General features: G+C 40.2%; 1 protein-coding gene, 1 long non-coding RNA gene and 1 other non-coding gene across 3 annotated transcripts; 1 reads left to right on the forward strand and 2 right to left on the reverse strand.

Moving 5' to 3' along the window:
- Window positions 1-1,217: 1,217 nt before the first annotated feature.
- LOC135488763 (mitochondrial pyruvate carrier 1-like) lies at window positions 1,218-4,590 on the forward strand. The gene is made up of 4 exons (XM_064773556.1): window positions 1,218-1,279; window positions 1,594-1,690; window positions 2,027-2,159; window positions 2,333-4,590. Exons 2-4 carry the CDS (start codon window positions 1,681-1,683, stop codon window positions 2,463-2,465), a joined length of 276 nt encoding a protein of 91 aa, XP_064629626.1. The 5' UTR covers window positions 1,218-1,279; window positions 1,594-1,680; the 3' UTR covers window positions 2,466-4,590.
- A 1,797-nt stretch (window positions 4,591-6,387) lies between these two features.
- LOC135488344 (uncharacterized) lies at window positions 6,388-26,005 on the reverse strand. Its single transcript, XR_010446956.1, has 3 exons — window positions 25,663-26,005; window positions 7,667-7,835; window positions 6,388-7,094 (listed from the first exon to the last, which is right to left on the reverse strand). It is a non-coding gene; the product is annotated as an uncharacterized LOC135488344 (long non-coding RNA).
- Window positions 15,678-15,794, reverse strand: Trnal-caa (transfer RNA leucine (anticodon CAA)). The gene is made up of 2 exons: window positions 15,757-15,794; window positions 15,678-15,723 (listed from the first exon to the last, which is right to left on the reverse strand). It is a non-coding gene; the product is annotated as a tRNA-Leu (tRNA).
- Window positions 26,006-27,835: the final 1,830 nt, after the last annotated feature.

The following is a 27,835-nucleotide window of genomic DNA, read 5'->3' on the forward strand; positions in this document are numbered from 1 at the left end:
GTTTCCGGTTGTGAGAGACAGGGGCCGACGTCATGAAAGACATGGGCCCAAGTCATACAAGACGGAAGACTGGTTCGCCTCTCACACCCGTTCTGAACCATCAGAGTTAATCGGTCCGTTGGTGTAACGGAGTCCGGGTCGGCGGAGTGGCTCCAAGGCTTGAGGGTCAAGATGCTCACACCAGGCGCCGGCTGTGAAAGACCGGAGACTTCTCGTTCACCACAGCCAACAAGTTCTGTAAGTCCCCACCAGGGGAATGACACAAGCCGCTAGCGAATTTTTTTTCCTGAACCTTTCGGGCAGTACATTGTACATTTGTACAGGGACTTTCAGCTAATCAGATTTCGACAAATACATGACGTCAGACGTCTTAGAAACATTAGAGCAGTTGGTAGAGCTCGTCAGAAATGGCAGAATACGATGTTCGATCCAAAGGTCGCGAGTTCGAGTTATGGACAACATTTTTCTTTTTCTTATTTTTCTTGTCAACTTACCTCATATGCAGTGGGTTTTATCAAGAGGAATTGTGATACAAGTTTACAAGCAGACAACGCTGCTTCAGGAGTGTACATTAAATAACGCCATCGGGTACTGCCATCTATCATCTCCATTTGAAACACAGGTTAATTTTGTATGATTTGGCGCTCCTTGAAACCTTGTATCCTGGCGCTTATTTCATATCCTCCGTGTACATTGATTGAGTGTATTTTTGGACCTGGAAGCAAGGCCGCCACTACGGCCTTTGCGTCCTTGAGCAATCATGGCAGCGAGCGGACTGAGTGTGGGGAAGCTTCTCAGATATATTGGTAGTAAAGACTTCAGACAATATTTATGCAGGTGATTTGAGAGAGACTGAATAAATATTTTTGTCGTCAACATGTTCATACCATTTTACCGCATGATCTTTGTAGGGAAGTGAACAAAATTACCTTTTTGTTGAACATCTTGAAGGAAAAATCAACGACAACGTGTACGGTGTAGGCCTAGTATATGTACATGTGTATGTCACGTGTATGCATTGCTGATTGCACTGTAAAAATCTGTAACGTTATGTTGGCGTTTACACCCTCACATACTTGTCATCGATATTCTGCTATGTCTGCCGTGTACCGATAAAACAAACCATCGGAACAAGCTGCGGCTGCTGTCTGAAAAGGATGGTCAACAGAGACAGACTCGACTGAATAAAGTTAAAACTGACATTGTAATAAAAATCTCTTTATATTTCTTTTCATTGCTCCTGTTGTGGATGGCATGATTTCATTAACCAAATAGTACGGTAAGTGTAACAGAAAAATAATCAAACTTGTCCACTCGCTGACCTAATTCTGCATTATCAATATTGGTGTTTACACACAAATTAAGTTGACTGATCTGATATGCACTTGAATATCAACATCATGGGTCACTAAAGATCAAATGAAGTGGGACTCGAAAATATGTTCTACCATCCTTTACTTTACCTGAACAAAAGCATTTTCACTGCCACTGCAATGTTCATGAAGTTCTTGGCTACCGTCCTTGACCTTGGTTCCACTGTTGACAGGTGCCTTGTTGACTGGCTGTTTGACTTTACCAAATTCTTTCTTTCAGCATTTCTGGGGCCCAGTTGCGAACTGGGGTTTACCTATCGCCGCCATAGCAGACTTTAAGAAGAACCCAGAATATATTAGTGGTAAAATGACATTTGGTAAGTTGAACTTGTTGAAGCTTCATGCAGCAGTTACATTTTCATGAACAAAGTTCACTTGAAATATATATTATAAGCATATGGTGTTTTTATATGTAACCTCAGCTTTCCAGTGCTTTTTCTACTAAAATTGCTTTGTGCATATGGAATAGATTCATAGTTGTAGATAAGAATAAGATTTCATAGTGGATACTGCCTGGGTCATAAATTTCGGTGTAGGTGACAGGCTTCATAATGGTGACCTAGTTCATTCACCTGTGACTATGACTTAATACTATAAAGACCCGAATACATTATCCCAGTACAGTGTTGAGCAGTAGTTTTGTCTTTTTCCAGCACTGATGATCTATTCAATGTTATTCATGAGATTCGCGTGGAAGGTGCAGCCTCGTAATATGTTGTTGTTTGTCTGCCATTTCACAAACGAGAGCGCTCAAATCATTCAAGGTTGTCGATTTTCTGATTACTGGTAAGTCTTGTTACAATAACTTTTTGTGGTGGAGAAAGTGGCAGAAAGATCAACGTTTGACCCCATGACCGTGGATTGAGATTAAAAGCATTTGAATGAGGTGGGTACATCCTCAGTGGTATTTTAACTTTCAGTTGACCTTTGTTCTCAACAATTCTTTTCCTATCTTTCAGGTTTCTTAAAAATGACGAACAAAGGAAGGAAATTCGTTTGAAATTTGACCAACTTTTGGAAATAGAAATGGCTGCTGCCGCAGATAAGAGGAAACAACAGCATGAGAAAAAATCAGCCAAACTCTCATCTTAAACTATAGGTCACTAGGTTTTATTTGTAATAATAATTGTATAATTTATTTGAATTTTTAATGGTTGAATATAGGTTAGTAGGGCTGATTAGTTTCCAGGGATACTGAAATTAGTGAAAAAAGGAAGTCTAGGACCTTATGGTATCAATATCATTTGCTCTGATTCTTTTGTGTGTCCTCACTATTACTAATTGTGCTGCCAGGAGTGTTTTCTCCTAAAATTTAGAGTCTGAAGCCTGGAGTCTCCTTTATGGGGCCGACAATGGGGCCGTTTCAACTTGGGGATTTAACATTTAGAGCTAAACTCTTGATTGTACTTAATACATCTGTGATAACAGCAGAATGATAGACAATCAAGTTCCATACATTCAGTCATCATTGAAGAGAAGTAAAGGTAAGAAATGCTCATCCTGCTTTGGAGGTGGAATCTTCCTATAGAATGCCACCTCCATGTGCGGAGCGAACGCTGAAGAAGTTGTCCTTGCGCTATTGGTCTGTTCGTGCTGTTCATTTCTATAAACAGATCAGCGCCCCTCTTGGTGCAGTTGCAATAAAAGGTTCAACACATGCGTTGGACTGTTGATATGTGGGCTCTTATCTTTGTTGCCCTGCCAAGCTTGACAGTCTTTAGCAGATGATGTGACAACAGTTGGGGTATGCAGAAAAGGAAGGGCTGGCGACTTGTGGGTATCGAAATTCAACAACACGCACAGTATTTTTGTGCATCTGTGATTATTTTTTCTCCACTTGCAATGCAATTGTTTGATATTATATGTTAGGTGACATTTGTGTAATTATTTTTGTCTAGTCCTTTTAGCTTTCCTGTCGAGCTGTCCATATTCTCCCAATTTTGTGCAACTAGAAACCTTCACTCCTATAATGATGACTAGGAATCGGCCCGATAGTCGGCAGATGATCAAAACTGCACGTACTTAAGATTATGGTGTTCCTCAGTAAATTTGGACGACACTATTTTTAAGCCTGTGCATTTATGCTTTTGTTACTTTTTCTTCATTTAGAATACAAAAAAGACGTTTTTACATTGATTTTGTGTGCCAATGTTGATAAGGCCAAGGAATAACAAATGCAGCATTGTCGAAAGTTTATTCTTGCTGCGTTACATTATTTTATACCATGGTGTACCTTAGCCACAAAGAATTTTAGCTCGGAACCCCCTACATGTATAGCTCAATTCGGATAGTAGTGAAATAGTATAATAAAGGTCTAAAGTGTAAGACTAATTTAAATTTAGATATGAAATAAAATGAAATTGAGGTCTGACTGTTGATTGTGTAAATAACGTGTACTTACCATTGCTTTGGCTTCTTTTTACTAATGTTGATAGGATTACTATACTACAAAACATTCCTGGAATAATCTATCATCCGGTGAAATGCATAGAAGTTTGATTGGTTGCTGAGCAATTTCCTCACGAAATTCTGAGGTATATTTATGTGTTTTGTTGTTGTAAAAATGTTATCAAAGTTTGGAGTGTATTGGAGAATGCAGTAGATTCTTCCATAGGTCTTTCTTAGTTGCTTTGAGAGTTCTTTCTATATAGACTGCAGGTGATAAGAATAAAGATTTAGCTTTGACTTCAGTTGTCTGCCAAAAACCCTGTGAACATACACAAAGTTTTCCGAAAAAGTGTTTACATTGTACTGGTCTTTATTCATATCACCCAGTGTCAATTGTTATCCTGAACTCAAAATGTTTGTTTTGGCAGCTATGTATTGCGTATTGTGTGTGTGGAACTATTCATATTTACATGTAGTGGACTAATTCTTTAAACAATGAGTTTAAAGATCCTGATGAAGAGTTCTAAAGTCACTTACCAATAGTGTGATCTGGTTAGTTTAGGGAATTGATACCTAAATGGAGGTATTGGTTGCCTCACCTAACACTCTCATGGTGCAGCTTAAATACAGGCCAAATAACAGCACCATGAGTGGTGTTCAGGTAGAGTGAGGCAACCAATATCAACAGTGAGCTATCAATTTTGTTTTCCTAAACAGCACAAACTTGAGACATCTTCGGACAAAAAAAATGTGTGTATTGTAGTTTACTTTTGCCTAGGTAGGTAGATTAGGGGAATAAATCCATTGAGGTTTTTTATGATTTGTTGAATTTGTTGTTTCTGGTATTTTCAAGAGAAAGGTTGGATTTCCACTGCACTCGTAACGTGATGTTCTGACTGGTGTGAAATCCTAGTATGGTCCTAGCCTGTTACACATTGGGTGAAATCCGAGCCAAAACCTGAAGCAATCACACTGGAGGGAAAGTCACAACCAAACATACAAATACGAGGACAGAATAACGATCAACCCATTGCACTAGCCCTTTACACTATACTGGAATGAAACATTGCTTGTCCAAGCCAATCACACTAGAGGTGCCACCATGCCTGCAAACATGAGGTCTGGACAATATCACAATCTAGCCCACACTGAAAAGACTGTCCTTGCCGGAGTAAAGTGCGTGTCCCCTCCGCCCCAGCCAATCGCACTGGAGGTGCGAGAACCACCAGGCCTGCAAACATGAAAATCTAGTTCATCACACCGACGACGAGGCTTTCATGACTGGGAAAGAATGCAAGTCACACCCTTGCCAATAAAACGAGGATCAGTCAGAAATCTTAACCCGAGGACGAAAGCCCAGGCAAGTCCATTACACTGAACAAGCTGTATTGACTGAATTGTAGTTAGATCCTTGCCAATCACCCTGAAGGTGAAGTCGAAGTCAAAGCTGCAAATATGAAGACCGAATCACAGTCTAACACATCACACCGAAGATGCTGTCCTGACTGTGTGAAATTCCCAGTCAAAATAGCCGATGACAATGAAAAGGTTAATAAAGCTCACCGAACATGCCAACATAAGAACAGAATGGCCATCTGACCCATATGATAACAAGCCGTCCTCGTCCTCCCACTCAGCAAGTATGAGTTGCGAATGACGGAAGCGCGGGAGAGTGATGAGAGCCGCCCACCCCCCTCCCCGCCCAAGTGGCTCACGGCCGAGGACCATGACCACTACTGCATGGTCAATTGGTGGGTTCCACTGGTGACCATTGATTTTGTGGCTGGTGTATCAGAAGGAATAGGCCCCGTATTTAATACGTACGGTGGTGAAGCAGAATAAATCGTCACCTGTCTCTCACAACTTTTGACTGATGCGACAGGATGATTAGTTCCCCGTCTTTCACAACTTGTGGCTCATGTCACAAGAGGAACAGTCTCTCTTTCCCAACTTGTACCTAGTGTCCCAGGAGGAATATTTCCTTGTCTTTCATAACCTGCGGCAAGATCGTGATGAAGGAGTAGTCCCTGTCTTTCACAACATGTTGCGGTTGGAGAAGGATTATAGTCCCCAGTCTTTAACAATACGTGCCTATACTTAAGCAGGAGGAATAAACCCTGTCTCTCAAATTACATATGGCTGGTCATCCCGATCTTTCACAACCGTATAATGATGATGATGATGATGATGATGATGATGATGATGATGATGATGATGATGATGATGATGATGATGATGATGATGATGATGATGATGATAGCCAAATGGTATCACTGGAGAGTCTTATGTTTTTCACTATTTGGTCCCCTGTCTCTCAGAAGCTGTGGCTGGTGATGCAGGAGGTATAGTCCCCAGTCTGTCACAACCGATGCCTGGTGTAGCACAAGGCATAGCCCTCTGTCTTTGTCGTATACCCCGAAAAGGACCATTATTATTACATGCCAGTGCTAGTAGAGACAACATCACAATCTGTCTTCAGACGTCTTAGTTCCTATGTCTAAGTACATTTGTAAAGGTGTCTCTACTCGAAAGATGTAAGCAGAATAATAACGGTTACTTGCTGTTCACCCACTCATCACTCCAATCGATTTACAGTACTGCATTGTATATAAAGAAATCAACTTCATAGTTTTTCATGAACTTTATTTACAACCTGCAATCACACTGGTACCCAGCTTTGACGTACTGACAATGGTTTCACTGTTCTTTTTCATGTAAGACTGAGCCAACCAGGACCTCACTTGTCCGCCACATGGCGGATATGTTCTACGAACTGATGCCTGTGTCAAATTGCCCGTCCTCTATGACTTCATGGATGTCAAAAAAATGACGGAATCCTAATGACTTCCGTCCTCAATTAGCCTATCTGTGACGGAATCAGTCCTTACTTTAAAATGGTTGAGTTAATCAATATCCTTGTACGTGATTATAATTCGTTTTGACGACAAAAAATCATCTCGATGTAAGGAATTAGTATGACATTAAGCAAAGCCAGCGAATAGTTTTTGGTGTCTAAATTTTTGCATCTATTTATTGGCCTCGTCTTCTGCAAAACTTGAATAATCCTGCGAGCAGGTCAACTAGATACCAGTAGATCTCCCATCCAACAAAAGGCACGCAGAGAAATCGAACCTTGCACCCCCATGTCCATTCTGAAAAGGGATTTGATCCCACCCCGGTGTGTACAGGGCATGACGTCAAGCCATGACGTCGCTCACTTCGCTCAGCAAAGTGAGGATAGCTGTCGCAGCGTACACTCCCGAAAACAGCATTCCCGAAACTGTGAGAAACGTGCTTTTCGTACGAAGTACTCCGAATCTGAATCAATCGAACCTGAAAAAGAATAGCAAAAGGTTAAAAGAAGTGTTCAAACAGTATAACGGATGACATATGGTTGTCGAAATTGGTATGTGACGTGATAACATTAGGCCTAACTAAAACTTTACTTTGCTCAAAAGATTAAGAAAAAAGCTCCCGCAACCAGATATGGTGACATTTCAAGTAAGCATAAAATCATTCCAACTGCACCTCACAGATAGACAGTTGTTAGTTCACGAATGCCTCCTACGTGGCAGGATCAAAAGAAGCAGGTTCAGCCACCTAGGAGTGAAATGATAAACTGATATAACAATGCGTAGCATATTTGCGTGATTAGACCAAGTTTATCCGGTTAACGGGCAACTATTTTTGTGCAATCTTTATGATTGTGTGATGATATCAACTTATTTATCATAAGGAGAGCATTTTTGCCTCCGAAATGTTGCCAGGAATGACAGTTTATTGGCCGACGGCATACAAAGGTAAGCTTCCGACACCCTCCCATCAACTAGTTAGGCATCCTGAAGCTCAGGCCAACACCCCGGTCGGCACAATCGACTGAGGACTGACTCTATTATGATACTTACGTTTTCGCCTCTTGCTCACCAAACAGCTCATTTGAAAAGCTCTGTGTATATCTTTGGAGCATAACCTCTGCGGCACATCTGGATCCAAAAGAATGGCATCTGTCTGCGCATTGAAATGTATAATGAGCACCAGAAACGAAAGAAGTACCAGCAGTTTTTGGTAAATCATCTGTAATGAGAAGGTAATGTAAGTAATTAGCATCAGGGACGATAGCTGAAAATTACTCTATAAACCGTACGTTCGCAAAGCCGATGCACAGCCGGTTGTCCTTGTCATTTAGGAACTACCCCCGGGCCTAAACCCTCAACGAAGAGAATATAACAGATATCTCATCTTTTGGTTCCTCGTCATCACTTGAATCTAAACTGCAACGTAAAAACCTAGAAAGTAGCGTTGGTTGAATGGCAGAGGACAGTGAATTGTCCTCGGGGTTTGAGGCAGTCGTCCTAATCTGGACACGGTAAAAACACCTCTTTGATCTACAGACCATAAAAATTGAACGGTGCCCTCTCTATGAAGAACTTCAACACCTGAAAACCTAGCTGCTTCAGGAGATGGTGAGAAAAGTTGAATAGTTGACCTTTTTTACTTCATGCAACCGTATTGAGACATAAAAGTGGCGAGGATAATACCCTCAATCAGTGCAGCAATGATATCAAAAACCTTCAAAACTCTCTTGACAACGTCCTCCATTGCACTGTTTGTTGTGGGACGTCATCAGTTGTAGCACACAAATAGGTAAATTAATCCATACTTTTTTACATTCGTAGCAAAAATCAACGTATCATGACCGCAAGGTCTGTATCCCTCGAAGGACAACGCTGTTTCGAGAAGGAATTGCGTGAAAGTAGCCATATTGCGCCAGGCAAAATGAATTGCCCTTTCGTTGTTTGTAGCCTGCTTGGGGCCCGCGGCTGTATTTTTGGTCGATGATTTGTCACGGAATGGACTAAAACATTCTCAGCCCCATGAGGGATCGACGAGAGAAGTCAGATAATGAGCGTTATTACTCGCGAACTTTGCGAATTGGCGGCGACTGTAAAGTTTAGTTACCACTGGAGCTTGCCAATAAAGACTCGATAAGGAAAACGACTAGATCGAGAGTTGGCCAAAGGCCAATATTTTCTTCTCGACCAAATGTCAGATTCTTTCATGTTACGAGCTGAAACATACGAGAAGAAAGAAAAATATCAACCTTGAACAGAAGCCTTCAATATGCACGAAATGCAATCATTTCATTGTACGAATAAGAGCCTGCAAAGATAACTCAACTGTCATTAACCAACGAGAAGTTTCCCCTTGCCAGTTGTTAAAACCGTCACGGCTCTTTCCGAGAGACCCTTGGGCCTCCTTCTGGCCCATTATTCCTTGTTTGTAGATGATAATCCGGGAGCCACACGTACAGATATTGTTTACAAGATCTCCTCTTCGTAGCGCCATCAATCTACTTCGAGTTACAATGAAAGTGGCAGGTGCATAAATAAGAAATGAGTCTAAAGATGGAAAGATCGAAAGTGATACGACTGCTGATGCTGTGTTAGTTCCAGTAATGAAAGTTTGATCTCTAACAACTGCATATGTTATCTAAATATATAATCTGTGATTTTTTGGAAATCTCATATATAAAGTCAAGGAGACGAACATATCGAAAGAGTAAAAAATCCTCATTTGGACTAAGTTTGGAGACAACCTCTTACACAAATCATTGCATTATCTTATGGTTACTGACATTTTAGCAGCACTATATCGGTGTTTGGTGAAACAACCAATACCGACAGTGAGGTATCAATTAATTGGTGTATGGGTAATTCAGAAAACATTCACTGATTAAGGCTTCTTTGCTGTCTTCAATACTAGTATATAGTAATCCTACATGGCACATGACATATTACTTTCTGTACATCATTGAAGATACATGCATAAGTCGAACTTTTTAGCACTTTGTTGGATGAGTTGATGGTTTATTTCAAGTTGATGTCGTAGACTCAATGTTTATCTCTGCAACTCATCATAGTAATGATAAACCAACGCCCTGTTCCGACAGCTTCAAAAGGACTTGATGTACTGAGAAACCAACAAGACGGCTAAAGAAATGAATCCACTCCCCAATTACACTTCCTTTTCATCAACTTTTGTTGCTGAAAGGATTTCACATCAGAAGGTGTTTTGTCGGCCGATACTGTGAAGGAGTCTCACTTAAAAGATGCAGTGATTACAGCGACATTTCGTCGCGTGCTTTTTCCAATTTGCACTCAGCAAAATACCTCCCTTTCTGCATGTAAGAAAAAGAAATTAATTTCTTATGACGCAGTCTTAGTGCATGCCTTTAAAAAGTTTTACTTATATAGCAGGGATTAATTCTTTTATCTATTTTTCTCTTATTGCAATCATTTTATCACGCATGCCTGTCCAAGACAACCAGATTATTGAGCAGGGTGTTCTCATCGCCGACAAAAGGAAAGGAACATGACTGGAATAACGAAAAAAGATCGAAGCAGCATAGTATTCTTCTCATTTGGTAGAATTCCAGACGGAAATTTGATGTTTTGTTTGTTTTTGGCTGACAAGATCCAGTCAGGACAAATTCGAACATCATCTAGTTGGTACCCGACATGCAAAGCAGCCTGCAACTCGCGCGGTGCACTGCGGGAAACAATATGGGCATGATTTCAGGAAGTGGTAACTTCTCTTCTGGGTGTTATGTGAGATAATGAAAAGAAAAGAAGCCTAGTTATAACACAAATAATACTGTACTCACTTTTTCCCACGGATTTTGTTTTTCGGTTAACCTTCACGTGCCACCACACATAAGCCCTCAAGGAAGTGGTTCAAATCCCAAGATACTTTATAACCAGACATTGCGAGATTCTGCGAGATCAATGCGCGTGCCTAAACAACGACAACCGTTGTCAAGGAGTAATAACAAATTAATGTGCGTGGGAGGGTGAACACAGCTCCAAGGAAAACAGTGGAATAGTGGTTTCGACAGAGTTCAAGCAAATATTGCACCCACTAGCAATACAAATTGTATAATAGAGTATAATCATATCATGTTCGTTCGTCTAAAACTAGTTCACTTGATGGGACGTGACGCTAAACATAGAACACAAAACATGTAACTCAAAGGTACAGTTATTCTCATCCTGGCACCAGTTGTGTTCAATATACGATATTTCAAACGTATACGAGTAAAAAAGCCTGATCTCAGGATGCAGGATGAGTTATTCCAAGAAGTGTCTGTCGCTGATATCACAACTTAACACCCGACACTTTCAACAAGGAAACATTAAACAAGGAATGTCCACAAAACGTTTTCTCTGTCAATCTAGGCTAGGTCACCTCCAATTCTACGAGTTCGTTTATGTACGTCATTCATGTGTAGACAAGGATGTTATTTTAGTTATGCATAATTGATAACACTGGAACTGGAACAGCAATTGTTTGGGAAAAAAACAATGAAACTGTACGTTACGATCGCATTAGCTGTTATCATTGATAGCCAATTCATGCTAATTGATTCATTTCATACGTTTGTGGGAATGTTGATATTTTTCTACTAGGCAATGATTCATTTACTTTGTGACTTTGTGACAATATACTTAGCGACATCATGCAGCATGAATTTATATAAAGTCATTACATGCATTATCGAAGACCGTATCAATAAAAACCTCAGAGCGTAAAAAGAAATTAGATCTCCTCCAGATGAGGAGAGCAAAATGCTATCTAACATTGTGAGGTTTGCTAACGCGGTTCGTTTATATTACTTCGTCAATACGGATGCATTTTTGATCTCTGGAATTGCCGAAGCACGGGCAAAATGTTCTTTTCTGCCACATCATGAAACCTTCAGCTGACTCTGTGGTCTGCGACGTGGAATGCGGGATCCGACAGTTTTTTAGTCTTAATAACAGTAAAAAGTAAAAGCAGCTACAGATGTGGACAGTTGATTCCGGGGTTATGTTTCCCCGATTTGAGCATGCATCCAATGACCAATGGAGTAGTGCTCATCGGTGCATTGCGATATTTCAACCACGCCTGAAAAGCTCTGTACAGTACCTCTCCTGAATTCCTCAGCATTATCAGTGGTCGAATAAAAAGATGGTTTTATTCCGCGTGATATTCAAGAGAAACTTTTATTACCGCGACCTACATGTATGGCATGACTAATTAGAAAACTGCTCAGTGTCGAGTCAAAGCGTCGTTTGAGAGAACTTTAAGTTTCGATATAATTGTGGGAGTGATGACCTCCAGCCCTCCAGCTCGATTTAATGAGCCGTCCCCGGCTTTCATTCTGAACCTATTACAATGATCTCGATAACAGCCACAGGGATTGTCTTAGATGTTTGCTAATATCCAGTTCACCTCTGGCGTTTGTTTTATCTATAGCTACTCTTAAAAGATCGAGTAAAAATATAGTACTCTTAATACATCACCTATAACAGTACCCCTTTTTCAGTCGTCTACAATGTAACATTAAAAGAGAGTTTCTTGCGACAAGGACTTTTTCGTAAACACAACATAAAATAGTGTCATCACGTCGGCATCCCCTTTATCTTCACTTTCTGCTTGTTTTACATGATTTATATGTCAAAATCTAAATTTGGAAGTATGAACTGCTGAATTATTTACAAACTTCAGTCATTAGACCTATACGTGGGCTGGATATCGTTATCATAACGTGAACAAATCACATCGATAATCTCAGTATTTTATGGCCGTCTTACACACATTGTGGTAGAGGTATTCATCAGCGAAAGCAAAATCTGACAAACTTCGCCAAAAATATAGTTATGACAAGATTTGTATGTTTACACATGTGCGGTCGGTATGTGAATGAAATGAATATAGAAGTTAATGTACATTGTATAGCAGTTAACATTTTTTTTGCGGTTTTTATGTTTTAAATGGACTCTACCATGTCCAGTGAGTGTGATGATATTCGGAAATATCTGTTTTGAAAAAATGCATCGGTTAACAACAGCCGTATATGTTATCAAAAATATATTCATCAAACGAACCTTCGTCTTTTCAACTTTATTCGAAAAAGGTGTCATTGAGATAAAACTGACATCACATGCCATTTACTGTTATTTCTCTATTAATATTTCATGCCAAATTGCCATCTGACAATATAAAACTTAATGATAATTGGCTGGTCGAGTAACTCAATGAAATATTCAGAAGCTGTGGTTTTATATTCTTTCAACGCTGAATAATAGCGCCGGTCTGTGCTCACTTCGCTCATTAGCCAGTTCGCTGTTTTGAATTTAAACTTTAAATTTCATGCGTTAGTGACAAGTCTTTTTATCTAAATGATGCAACACTTGAGTATACGTGCTTGTATCATATTGGAACGTTATAACAGCAGACATTTGCAGACAGCAGACGTTTGTTGCCGGAAAGCCGTTTCAAAATGGCCCACATATGGCGCCATCTTGGATATGTGCATGTTATTAGTAATACATGGTACATGTACTGCTGAAGGCACTCGTCATTATAATCTGGCCACATTGCTCGCAATGTCCCTCCACGATCTCGTATAAGGACTGTCGGCTGCTAAGGTGCAGATTGGACTTAATTGCCGGTAGGATACATTAATCGAGCCCAATCAACAATGACAGCCTTGTCGATAGCCAATCGCCGAAAAGATGTGACTTTACGAGAAGTATTTTCTCGGGAGGTTATGAGAGAACACGTGATAACTATTTATGTTCGAAACCCACAGTCACGATCAGAGATTTATAGCTTAGCGGTAACTTTCGGGCATTTGGACAACATACGATGAGACAACGATGATAGACTAATACAGATGAATTCATTGCTGCTAGACGATCGGCTATGAATCTGTCCCACAGATTCCGAGTCACGCCTCATTCGGACAATACCTGGTTGGCTTACCCTGACGATATGGTAAAGTTGTACTCGGAAGGGTTTAGCGATCCCACAGGATTCAATCCCCGGGATTCTGTGGTTAGCATGCCAAGTATATCATTTTGTTTTGGTACGCCGTACCGGAGAGAAATCACGTACACGCAAAAGCTTTGCGAGTTGGACCAGGCATGGATGTATCAAAGATAAATCTCTAATCATCATGACAGTTCAAGGTACTATACATTCCAACAGGTCACAGACTACAGTTAATAATTTCGGCTCCTCACGAATGACACGCATTGGGTGTTTGTATTTACAGTTCTGTTTCTGAGTCAGCGGAAAGTCCTATTTCTTGCTGCGTATTGCCCGAGTTCCTCATACTTTCCAGTGGCTGAAACAGTTTCGAATGGACAACAACTCGAATGGGGATTTAGGTTTTAATTCATCTGGCGTTTGATCATAGGCAACAGGGTTTTCCAACAGGGGCGGGGTCGTTTTCCCTACGTTAAATTTTCATGCTGTATTTCTTGGGATTTTCCAAGTCAAATGCCCCTAAAGGTCGTTGCCTATGTTTTTTCTTCTTTCTTTTGGTCTATCGTCAAAGTGGTTTTCAAATAATAATTTCCATTAATCTTTCACACGTCAATCTGTTGAGACAGATTGCCATTTCAATATTCTCCGTAAACAATGAAAAGTAAACATATGACGCGATTCGAACATTGTGATGTCATAAACGCTTTTAAAACCAACATTATCAGCCAGTCTTATTGATATTGCTGCAAAAGCTGAGAGTCAACACTTAAGAGAAGAAATTGATGTCTTTCATGCGTGGAATATTTAGATTTACAAGGAGTATACGTATGGTATAAGGACATCATTTCCAAGCTGACAGTTGCCTAGTCAACCTCCACACTATAGTTTCTATCACCAAATACCACAGAAAATGGAGAAAATAAACATTATTAGGATTTCACCTCAAAACACGTTTGCGAATATTGCCAGTCCAACATTAATAGAATATATTTTAACACCCTGTCCTGTTTTTCTTCAGTTGGCGGCTCGTGCCTCTGGTAGTCCAGTGACAGGCTAAGTATTTGCGCCCATTGGTCCTTTATACACCAAGTCATCACCTTTTTTTGCGATGCCGCGCCCCTGGGGGGTACAGTATGGCGAAAACATGTACCACATGATGTACAATTTTGTGTACATGTAAAAGTATGCTTAGCCAACAACGAAAAGCACTAAGTCACGCCAAAAAGTGATTACATTTTATGCTGGCAGTGGCCCCAGTGGGAAGGTTTTACAACTCGGAGGTGTGGCCACTTCCGATCATTTCCTCGATTCCTCGAACAAACGATGTAAAATTCGCGCAGGTATTGACGACATCACAGATCTACTTGCTTCGTCGTTCGTAAGGTTTTAAGGCATTCCTACCCTTACGAAAGCCCTGAAGCTCATGATGATCTCGGACCTATATCAACAACAGGACAACCCGTTCAGAGAATTAATCCAATAACCACATAAAAATAATCTGGTCAACCGGATATCGAGCTTTCATATAGCGATGTAGAGGCTCATGTCGTTGACAACTCCACAGCGGGTGCTGAGCCCAAGATATGTCAACACTGACCACGACTAATGATATTATCTGGACGTGCCAATCAGTGGATGATTGGTTAAAGAAAGCGTAGCAAGATCAAAGATGGCTTCCGTTTGTCTTCTCTGAGATTTATTATCATTGTAGTTTTGCCCAAAATATATCGTAGCCCTTATCCCCGTGGCCTATTGATTTACGCAACCAGTCGAAGTTCACGTATCTCTCAATACACGTGGTCTATACTGCTTGTGGGTTGCACCTTAAAGTCAACATACTGTATAGCTTTTTTCACACAGCCGTATATTATGTTTTTTCTTCAAAAAGCTGATCAGAAACGCCACGTAATTCACTGGTGGCAGGTAACATGATTCCGACGGTCAAAGTGTGGAAGCGACACGACATGGATCACAGGTATGTACCGGAGATGACGAGGATCACACAGTTTTTGAGGTCATAAACAGCAAATTACATCACTAGGAACAACATGAAAGGAAGAATGTTGCGAAGCGTTAGAGAGTGGTACATGTACGCAAAAAAAATGTCAGAAGTGGGATTCGAACCCACGCCCACATTCGTGGACCAGAATACTCCTTCCTTTTTTCAGAGTAAGACCTCAGTCTTGAGTCTGGCGCCTTAGACCGCTCGGCCATCCTGACAACTGACGGAAAGGTCATCTTTACATGTCCACATAGAAAGGAATAGCAAGCATTTCGTTAGTTCTCATACTTCGTGTAATGTTCATTCGAAAGAGAGCACATCAGAAGTCTACGAATATTCATCCTTGACAGGTCACGCTAACATGAACAAATCAAACAGTTTCTAAGGTAATGTCTGGTACAATCTAACAAAACTTCGTTCTCGTGTTTTTCCTTCTGGAGCACATGCCTTGCAGGCGCTGTTGAGAGAAACACAGCTGCCAAGCCTGCCTAGCTCAGCTGCGTTTTTCAAACTCACTTGTGGGATCATAGAGAAGATGGCCTCATCGAATTGACGGAACGGAACAGAATAGACGGAATATGATGGAATATGATACAATAATGCATTAAACAGTCGTAAATATGTTTCACGTTCAAGGGAGGACTAGCGGGATATAATGCATAGATAGGATAGCTTGTCCTTGAGTTGTCATGCGTGATAGTTCCTACATGTACATTCCATAAACAACGTAGGCCTACTATCCAGTGCCGCTGAACGTCACTGAAAGTAGAGTTATCCCGCCGGGTAAACAGTAAAAGGGTTATTGTCTCTCATCAATTAAGGTCGGAATATCAGTCACTCACTCAACTACAGAGACAATCGGCCCGAACGGCGGCTGCTGTTCTCGTCAGATGTCTGTTACCTGGGACAGGAACTACGACAGGAACGAAAAATTACCCGTCAATATCATTCTTTCATTGTTCGGCAGATAAAGGATATCACAATGACAATCTGTCGTAATGTACTCTTATCAATCGCCCGTTTTCCTTTTGTTGGTTTCATCAAAGCAACAACACGTTTCAAAATCGAACATAGTTTTTTTGCCAATGCGCCTGATTCTGAAGGAATGATGCTAATTTCCAATGGAGCTGTCTAATATATCAATGATTTGCTCAGACGAGATTGGCAATCGGTCTCCTTGACTAGTGTAGTGTGTTTAGTAGCGACAGGTTTTCCGATTCCGATCCGATAATATCGATCAGCTATATTGAGGACAATTTTATGACTTGTTCCACAGTGTGGACGGTGGGGCAGCTTCTAAAATCTGCCGAAAAGTGGTGTATCACCCCACCAATCTGCGTTCACGAACACGAAGCAAAACGTCATCCTTAATGAAGTTTTCCGATGCTAGCAGACTACCTCAGTAGATCAGGCAACTCATCACTTCTATGAGGAACTGGAAAACGGACATAGGCCGTTCAAGCAGTGTCCGTTTGGTATTCAGCCCTTGAAAAGCCGCACCCCTTGTCCATCCAACAAAGCTATTCTACTCCAGGACGCGATTCAAGGCAGACACCATCAATTCACAAAAACTCTCTGCTAGTCTTACCAATAAAAATTCGATCACTCTGTAAGCTTACTTCATTGAAGGGTGGTTTTGAATATAGCCGTATCTTTTCACCAATATGATGAAACTGAAGGTGTATCCTCAACAGCATCAAATTATGAAATAATCTTAAATCAATTTTAGAAATTCATTTTTACACTTTGAAGTCTATCATTGATAAATTTAAAAAATAAATCCACTCCGAAATCCTCGCATTGATGGTTTCCCCTACGGAATGAAGGTTACAAAGCAAGAGAAACAATCACATTTCTGTCATAAAATTCGCGTTCCTATTTCAAGCATGAAAATCGTGATGGGCTGGCTTTATTCGAATGATGGATAGCAATTGAATTCTAACTTTGATACTTTTGAACCATTACGATGTTTGAAATCAATCCCGTGGAGCGGATGTATACGAGTAAAATCTAAGAATTGAAACCGACGTTTCTTTGTGGATATGTTTTGATGCTGAAGGATGATGGCTGAGTTCCTCTTGAGATCTGTAACAAAATACGTCTCATCTATATTCACTGAACTCAAACGATTACAAAAATTGTATTTCCCCAATGGGATACGATTTAAACCTGCAGCTACTAAGTGCTTTGCCTACTCTTATCGAACTCTTGATGTTTTGAAACATTGGGAAGGTGATAAAGCATACCGGGGTCATGGCAAAACCAATCACTAAAACAAGTACTGGTGGTGGTTATTCTGTGGCAACGGATGAAAATGCATTCGATCCTCAGGGGGAATTGCAATTGCGGCTTGTTTTGTCCATGGAAAACATCATCTTGACTGCCCAGCTTCGCTACGCCTCGTAGGTCAAGGGCGAAGGCCTTGGAGGGCGAATAGATCTACATTGGCCGGTATAACTGAGAAATTTTCAAGTGATCGATCGCCGAGAAGTTTTTAATCGGACGCTCCCCACTCGCCGCTTTTTGGTCCAAATTCTATTTTCTTGCTGAGCTACATGTTATTTCGCATTGCAAGTAATCCAAGTCGGCGTACCCAGAGAGAGAATGCATTCTTAACTACTTAACTCAAAAAATCTACCACGTTTTCTTAATATGCACGGAGACGTACCCACGCTGCCGTTTGAAAGACATCAAAGTCAGTTGTATTTTTATGAGATGAAACGACCGAGGGACTTTTCAGAGAAAATCTGATGACTTCATGTATCCAAATTTTTCTTGCTTGGGACCAGAACGCTCTGCAGAAAGGCAATAACAGATATTATTAGATTGGCATTTCGAAACCGGTTAAGCAATTCGAGGGGCGTTTAAGGTGATGCGATGATCCTGGTTCTTCGAAACAGGTCACCCATGTAACACTTCAACGACGTTTGGACCTGTATTCTCCTCATACCCATTTTGAATGTCCTTTTTATCACTGTAGACAGAAGCCTGAGCGTCACAAGCACAAGCACATAGTACTTTACAGACAAGAAGGACAACCCACCTACACTTTTACCAAATGATAAGTATTTTATCAAAATGAAGTACGACAAGTCGATCATCGCGTAAATATACCTTCTCTGATGTGAGTGGTATAAAGCGAGACGATGCCCTTCAAAGTTACCCATTATGTTAAAATGCCTTTATCACATTGTTGTCTTGCTTTCTTCTCATCCAATCAAGCGAAGACAAACCACACCATAATTGCTTCAAAGGATATGGCGCTTCATTTGCATCTTTAGAGAGATTAAAGTCGTGACCAGTCATCGTCTTGTGTCCAATGAATTTCTTCCACAAATGACATGCCGATGCACGGAGCCGGTCGTCTTCCCCAAGCAGACGATAACAAGGTATCCCTAATGACAAGATCTACCAATGTATAACTAAAGTTTATAAATGTCATGCCGGAAAGACAGCATTCTGTGCCAGGGATATTCAGTCGGTCTCTGGTTGCAAGATGATAAGCCTGCTTTATCACGTTTCCCTCGCAAAGCATTTATACACTGACACCTCAAGTGCCACAGTGAGCTGGTTGCTTGTATCATATTTAAAACTTTACCATCTGTTTGTCTGAATTTCCTTTTCTACCACTGATTGAGTATGTGAGAGCCAAGGTCACGTTTTGGTGTTCCTCTCATGTAACACGATTCAATACCGTAGCTGGAATAACTACCTCAGAAAATGATGTATCAATGATGAGGAAACGCTTTCTTCAAAACATACAAAAGGAGAAAAGGATGTCGTGACATTCAAAGGCAGGATGATCTAAAATGTCAATTGGAAATTGGACTAAAAAGATGGAGAATAGTTTATTTTTCCGCAAGAGCGTGATCATTGCCTTTTCATCATGAATGTTTGATCGGTCACCAAAGAGGAAACAATCAAACGTCTTCTGCAATGGCTTTTTCTCAAAGCTTTCATTATTTTTATTGGTTTTCCTCTCGGCAGACGACAAAAATTAATTTATTGCATGCCGACATAACACATTGCTGTAGTTGTGTGAGATGTAACCGATATAAAGATACATTCTTTAACACATCGCTGAGACTGTCCAGTTTGGTGTTTATAGTTCGTCATGGTGGCCACATCTGCGGTTATTGCCTTAGACAGCACCTTGGCGATGCCACGGGAAAAAGTCTACAGAACAGCCAACGAAACCACTGAGATTATTATATGACGTGCGATTGGTTAAATCTGCGGATATTGGCGAAGAAAAGCTGCAAACATTTATTAAAGGTTAATTTCTTCCTTGGCGTGATAGAAAATGAAGTTAATAGTGGTTAACTGAAAACATGTCCCTTATGAAGCTTACAAGAGGAATGGCTATAGCTTTGCTGTTAGCACTGACCACAGACATAAATAAATTAGGTCCGTGTATCAAGGTCTTAGGACTGACCAGTGACAATGTATCAACGTTCGGTGGACTGTGACACCTTGTTTACTTGTGTACATTCTATAGCAAACGTAATACCATTCATCAATAAGGAGAATGTTGATAAATAATTTGCTAGATTATATTTCTAATCAAGAATGATATAGTACCATGTGCTCAAGCAGAACGTATGATATGAAAGGAAGAAAGAAATGCATTACAATATACACCAAGGAAAATCAGTTCCCAATTCACCGAAGAATCAGGCGGGCCTTCCAACTTGCCGAGTTGACCTGTCCTGGAAATGGAGAAAAAATGTTGGCGAAACTGATCATGTAGATGGTTTCATACCATCAAAACGTCGATAGGAAAAGCCAGTACTCCAAGGGCCGTTCATGTTTGTTAAGCCACACGTATATGTCCATCAAAACTAAAGAACACAGCATAACTCGGGAAAAAAAGTTATACCGGACTACGTTGGATGGTACACTGAAGCATTTTTCCGTACTTACATGTACAACATTGTTGCATTTAACGCAGTTTCTCAGCTAAATTACACCAAGTAGATCTTGATTAATCTGCATCGTTTTCCCAATTAAAGACATCTAATCAAATTTCGTGGTGGCATGTTAAAAAATACCAAGTAATCATTAAACCCAAACGTGACACTTGATCGAGAGATGCTTCAAAATTGTGGTACAGCAATAGGAAATTAAGATACTGCATGTTATGTAGACGTCCTATCATCATATAGCATCTTCAGATGGTACCGAATCCGGATGAAGGGGATACTTTATTGGATAAATGGGTAATGGATAATCCGATGAGTTCGATTCGAATCCTAAATTATTTTCAAGTCTCAGTAAATTGGCCAACATGCCAGAACACATTGTACATGTGTTCTGAATGTGGTGTCTGGCCAACATCCCAGAACACATTGTACATGTGTTCTGAATGTGGTGTATATATGTCTCTTCTTTTTATCTTTATTTTAGCAAAAATTCAAGAAAATATACCAGTATATACTGTTGGTTGCCAGCATTTGTCATATCCTTGATCAGACTACATATGTAAATCTAAATATGACGCAGGTATGCGGCACACAAAAGAAATACTCACTTTTGATCACAACATAGCCTGAGATTAGATAATAAAGTCACGGATTTAATATGAAACGTCAAAGGATTTGGCTTTCCATTATTTGTGTTTTAATCCTCTCCAAACAAAACAATGATTGGAATGTCAGAAGGCCCTCGCGATTACCTAAAGAACTCCGCGACTAAGACAAAAACGTTTAAGTTCAAAAGCTCCTGATTGGTCTGTTCAAGTACGATTCATTATTACATGCTCCATACCAAACATAACGTGTGGGAGACAATCTTCCGATTCGACAACGCATCAACCAATCAGATCGCGTCTTCCAAATTGTTGTAATTGTATATATTGGATGATCTTAAATACCCTATGAGCCAACGTATCAAAGTTATACAAATAAAAAAATTATGAAAAAAAATCCACCGGCGGACAGCAGTGCAGCTAAAACCTTTATTTTCGTAGACAACTTAACCCTGATACTTTCAAGTTCATTCCCGCGACCAGCCAATCGCAAGGACATTCAAGAATACATGTACCATTAAATGATATAGCGTATCACAGTCATTTTCATTTCCTTGCTACATGCAATTTCAGCAATGCAATTTCAGCAACCGGTAACTGCGACTGCCGCGACTTATTCAGCAGTGCAGTGATTGAGACTCCCAATCTGTCATTATTTCTAAGATAACCCTAATCACGAGGACATTCACGTGAGAATGCCTGCAAATGATAGACCGCGGTATTTTTCGTATATTAAATGGGATGTTGCTGTGTTGATCAAGGTGAGAATGTAACCAGAAAGAAAGAATGAATTTACACAACATTTCTTTGTCTCCGGGACAGTCAAGAATACCTGCAAATGGTTAGTCCTTGGGTTCCCGTACGACTGCACCAGCGACATGGCCAGCAGTCCTACCCCGACCCGTAATTTTCAAGATTCCGCGCATCACCGGAATATTAAACCAAGAATACATGCAAACGAAGAACAAACCACTCCAAGCTTCTCAATCTCAATCAAGTGACAGATTGTCTTTCTATTGTTTTATCTAAGTGCTCTTTGCTTATGAAACACGGCTCAGGTAACACTGGAGAGGCCAGTTACAATGGGAGTAACACGCCCGGTAACACGTCAGTTCCACCTGTGAAGGGGATACCTAGTCTCTCAAGTGGCCTGCATCATTCATGAGGCGTCTTGGAGATTTCCTCAAAGTGTGTTTGATAGCAGGCCAGTGGATGAAGTTGTCACATACTTGCAAAGAGGGTGCGTCCACGTACAAATACAATATTTCACGGTTTGTTAAACAATTCCTTGAAGTGCTATGAGTTGTGAATATTACAACGTAAGTTACTCTTATTCGCAAGTAACCTCAACACCCATCATGTGTGAAAGAAATATTAGTCCAGGGAGAAAAACTCCGGCAATACAATTTCTCCAATCTGTATAGATATTTATTGTTATTGTCAGCTATTTGTTTCTTTTCCCTTGCACCTTTTTCATCCGCCATCGAATAATAGGGAAAGACTTTTTTCCAGCTGACTGTCAGCTTGGATACTGAGAGGCCAAACGAATACTAATGGAAATGAGAAATATAAGGCACGTTAGGATATTGACAATAAAGAACATCATAGCAAACATACTATATTTAACGCTTTTAAAATATTCGTCTTCCATTATCATTGACCTTTATTGTCATATTCATTAAAAGAATGGATTCGTCCCTTTCTTTATTACTAATGAGAAATCTGTTGTTAAGGCACCGCTTTTAGCAGAGGATTGAATATTGAGATTGATTTTGAACAATAGCATGGGCGGCTATCAATATTGCGTGCAACGCATCTCATTTAATCCCATCTAATCAAGAAACCTGTGATCAGTACGATCCTAAAACTTGAAGGAAATGATCAGATTAGTGACGAATTGGTGATTGAATTTCAGCCGATTGCAAGAAAGTTTATAAGTTACATAATTATATAATGATGCTTTTCTGTAACATTGTCGAGTTTTTACCGATTCTTGCTGCGAGTATGTCTTTCCATTATTGAGTGGCTGTCTAAAGCCTAAATCATTAAAGTAGTAGAAATAAGATAAGAAAGAGCAACGTCGCAGACCGTGGGACTGGTAAAACCGGCAGCAGCGATTGAAGGGATTGTGATGCACTTTGTGTCGAAACCAAGATTGCTTTGCCGGTCATTAGCCGACGCGAAGCCAAAATGGTATGCCTCTTCACCCAATATCGACACACATTCGGGTGATATTACCATTTGATTGTCGGCGAGTTGATCAAGGATATTTGCGTATTTGTTCTCAACATCGCCAATTGACATTCATGAACCATCCCGGAGTGCCGATCTTTGTTTCATGTCGCTTCACTGATCCGGTGTTTTTATTATCTTTCTAATGAAAGCAACCCAGCAGCTCACTCACCGAAAACCGACATTGTTTCAGTATCTAATTTTTCAGTGCTGTCAAAATGGAATGTGACGGGAACAGCGAAGAGATGGTCTTGGTGTTCAGGACAACGGAAGAGATCGCCGGACCAGGCGTTAGCGCTACTTGTATTTTCTAATTGGTCAAATCAAGAGGTACAGTAAATCTTGACTGCCTCCGACAAGAAAAAAACACTTTACGATTAAGATCTTCTCATTATGAGTCAAAGCTTCGCGATGCCTGCATGCTAAAGATATTACAAGGATGTCCCAACCATTTGACTTACAGACCTTCCATGAATTTTCCCCTGTAAAGCCACGTGTTTGACGAAATAGAACGCATGATAAGTAACGTTACTATACTATGATCCAACTTCCATGTAGCATTTTTAACAATTGTAGCAAATTCTAAAGGTTAGAATCTGAAACGAGCCAGGTTACGATTTATGCAAAACGGTGATGGTATCAGTATCGAAAGGATTTGCCGTTTAGAATTTCGGCGGTGTTAGATCCAGTACGTGAATGAAACGAACTAAACTATGAAACATACCCTTCCTGCAATCTTTGTTGGCTTTCTAATAATGCTAAGAAATTCCGCGTGAGAAGAACCTGTACAGAAGGACGTATGAACCAAAAATGAATGGACGCCAGTATAGATGAAAAAACGATAAGCACAGCTGAAGAAAAGAATCGACTACCAATACACTCGATGAGAAACAGTAAACAACACACCTTTATTCACAATATCATTATTTGATAATGATAAAGTTTTATTACAACTGACGGACGTTCATTTTTATTTAGCTATTAGTACAGGTGCAATGAAATTCAATATCAATTTAATAGATTAGCAGTTTAGCTGATAATGAGAAACAAAGAACAATTTGTAGAAGCCTGTGTATAATTAATGATGTTGATTGGTCCGTTGACACGCACATCTGCCATCAACTTTGTGCCTAACATTAACTTTCCATCTTTTATATCACCCACTATAAAAGATATCATCATTGAAGAAATGGATTCCACTGACTGTATCAGGATAACTGAACCGTCACAATCAAAGCTGATGACGAGACAGGCACCATAAGTTAAGCTATCAGTTATCTACTTAACGCCAAGATGATTTCCTGAGTTCGAATGAAACCTGTGAATTTCATAGACACGTTGGAGATATTCTAACCACCTTCATGTTACACCTTGATGTGACATACCTCCGTCGTAAAGGGAACAACAGCTCGACTCTTTAATTTGCTTATGTCTACTCTTCATTACCAGCTATTGCGGGCCTAGCCAATCAAGCCAATTAGTGCACCTGCTTAATTGGTCCTGGCAAGCCTAATGGAAAATGCATAGGAAATATCAATAAAGTTGGCTTTTTGGGCGGGGTGTAAAAATAATCCCAACTCCCGACTTCTGACATAATTCTATATATGTCTAGGTATTTACTGGCAAAATTTGGAGTGATTTGGATGGAAATTCGATGTGTCCATCTATAGGTTGAAAATTTTGGTAAATCTGTAATGCTTCACTCGTAGCGCGTAGTGTAAATTCCTGAGAAAGTGGGTTTTGGGGGCTTTTCTAGCTGCGCTAGCTCCGAAACTATACATTTGATACAAACTCCCGACTTCAGACGTGGTTGATATAACTCTTAGGATTATATTCCCAAGATTTCAGCTTTATTGGAGAAAAATTCATAGTGTCCATAGGGGGGTTGAAAATTGGAGGATTTTCAATTTTTTTCCCAACAAATATGCAAAAAATATTACTTTCCACCTAGAATTAATCAAAATTTCGCAAACTATCATAAAGTACTTCCTTGCAACAATCATTTGTGAAGCTTTCAAAACTTTTGGCTGATTTATTTGACCCTAAATCAGCAAAAACCAAACATTTTAGTGTTTGTATGCACCAATGCACAGGAGGCTAATTGCCAGATTAATTCACACCTTTCCAATCTCAAACAATAGGAATGATGGAGTCTCCCTCTATTCAAAACAGAGTGTGCTAGGCCCGCAATAGCTGGTAATGTTGATTTGCCCAAATCTACTCTTTGATTTGCCTCAAACTATTGCTTCCGTCGAACAACACGGATTGGTGATTTGATAATTTGAGGTCAATTATTTACAGATGAAGGAAAGAAAAGATATGCTTACCTTAAATTACTGATACTGGCTACCGTACTTCAACAAAACTGAGATCAACGTGTTACGCTATACCCCTGTTGCGTTGCGTCTAAAGGTTTTAGTCTCAATATATTGAAAACACAATCAAAGTTTGACAGAACCTAAAAGAGTGTACGGCAAAATCAATGTACTCGATGTCAGAAAACTTCCAGGATAATGCCTCCGATTTGTCTACTTATCAGTCAAAGTTACGTTGAAATTCCGCTTCCGAGCGTTTTTCCGTCCGTGCGTTTCTACTGCCGTTCATAGAGACATTGAGAGATCCGACTCCAAGTTACATGAAGTCATAGCCAGAGCCGATCAGTGACGTCACGACTGTCTTCCACCTGTTCTGCGGAGGGGGCTGCAACTCCCACGCATTTGACTTTCTGCATATCTTACTGGCATCCTATATATACTTACAGTAAGATGCGTCAAATTACTGCCCGACTTAATTTACTATACATTTACATTGTTTAATCATCATCAGGGTATAGCGTTCAAAACGAATCTACGTCGATGTTGTAAATTTCTAATTCAGATATGCCAACACCAGCACATCACCTTTATCGGTGGTTAATAGACTAATGACTGCAAAGAAAGTCACTGATTTGTTGCTCGCGATAGATCTATTTGCACTTTAAGGAGGTCGCTCAGTGCGCCAAATCAGAGCGAACACTGAGGAAACCAGAAGAAATCCCCAAAGTCAAACAAGGCCCATTATGTATTTCCTAATCTGCATTCTCTTCGAAACTTACCAAAAACGTGATTGATTGTTGGTCAAATAAACAAGACACAGCTAGTTCCCGTAGGCCTTGCTGTTCACCTGGATATCATTGTTCACAAGTACATAAAGTTGATAGGCGATCTCCCAAACTGCCCAACTAACAACACTCATCAAAAAGGTCCGATATTTGATGAGTGTTGTCATTTGTCGTTTGGAATCACCAGCATACAGAAAACACGTCTGAGCGCTGTGGTTCCGTATACCAGTCTGTGTATTAAGTCAGCGACACAGCTTGATTGAGCACACGTAACAACAGCCGTGTAGTTACAATACACGTAATAGCATACAGGCCAAGACTAACAAAAGAACATTGTTTGCGTTAGTTTTTATGTTAATCCGTTACCACGTAACTCCGATTACGAGTGAACAGGCGTAGTCATTTAGCGAAATCATTGAAATGTAGATTCTCGTCTTTTGTTTAGATTATTTAGCAAAGATCCAAAAATCACAGGAAATCTCAATACATTAGCATTCTGACCACAGACCCAAAATCCCCGCAAGGGATGGATAGATCTACGAGAGAATTAATTTTAGCTAATGCTGATATCGTTCATGTCTACATCATTGAATTTGCTCGACCCCAGCAGAATAATGTTCGACCTTTCGGGTTGTTGTCATCTCCAGGTAACTCAAGACAACATGCCTATCTGTACTTATAAGCCCAGGCTTACAAGTCTCTAATGACAATATAAGATGTATGTAAATACTCGAACATCATAATATTGATTTAGACGTGACACAGCCTCACTCATGTTCCACAATCAAGGCATTTCCGCGGAAACCAACAACAGTGTCGATCAAGGCACTGGAAGCTCTGACTCGATGGGGCTAGTCATGGTGCGCGATCATTTTATCATCGAAGGGGATTGATGTTACCGTATTATTTTCAAAATACATACGAATAAGGCAACGAAAGCGGCAAGCAGTAAATTCTCATGAGAAAAATCAATGTATCATTATTCGAATTTTTTTGCTATTTCCTAGAGCTGATGCCAGTACGCGGTATAAAGTTTGAAATGTCGTGGGATAGATGCATTCTCTTCGTAACTTACCAAAAACGTGATTGATTGTTGGTCAAATAAACAAGACACAGCTAGTTCCCGTAGGCCTTGCTGGTTACCTGGATATCATTATTCACAAGTACATAAAGTTGATAGGCGATCTCCCAAACTGCCCAACTAACAACACTCATCAAAAAGGTCCGATATTTGCTGAGTGTTGTCATTTGTCGTTTGGAATCACCAGCATACAGAAAACACGTCTGAGCGCTGTGGTTCCGTATACCAGTCTGTGTATTAAGTCAACGACACAGCCCAATTGAGCACACGTAACAACAGCCGTGTAGTTACAATACACGTAATAGCATACAGGCCAAGA

Source organism: Lineus longissimus, chromosome 5 (genome assembly GCF_910592395.1).
Source record: "Lineus longissimus chromosome 5, tnLinLong1.2, whole genome shotgun sequence".
Taxonomy (NCBI): domain Eukaryota; kingdom Metazoa; phylum Nemertea; class Pilidiophora; order Heteronemertea; family Lineidae; genus Lineus; species Lineus longissimus.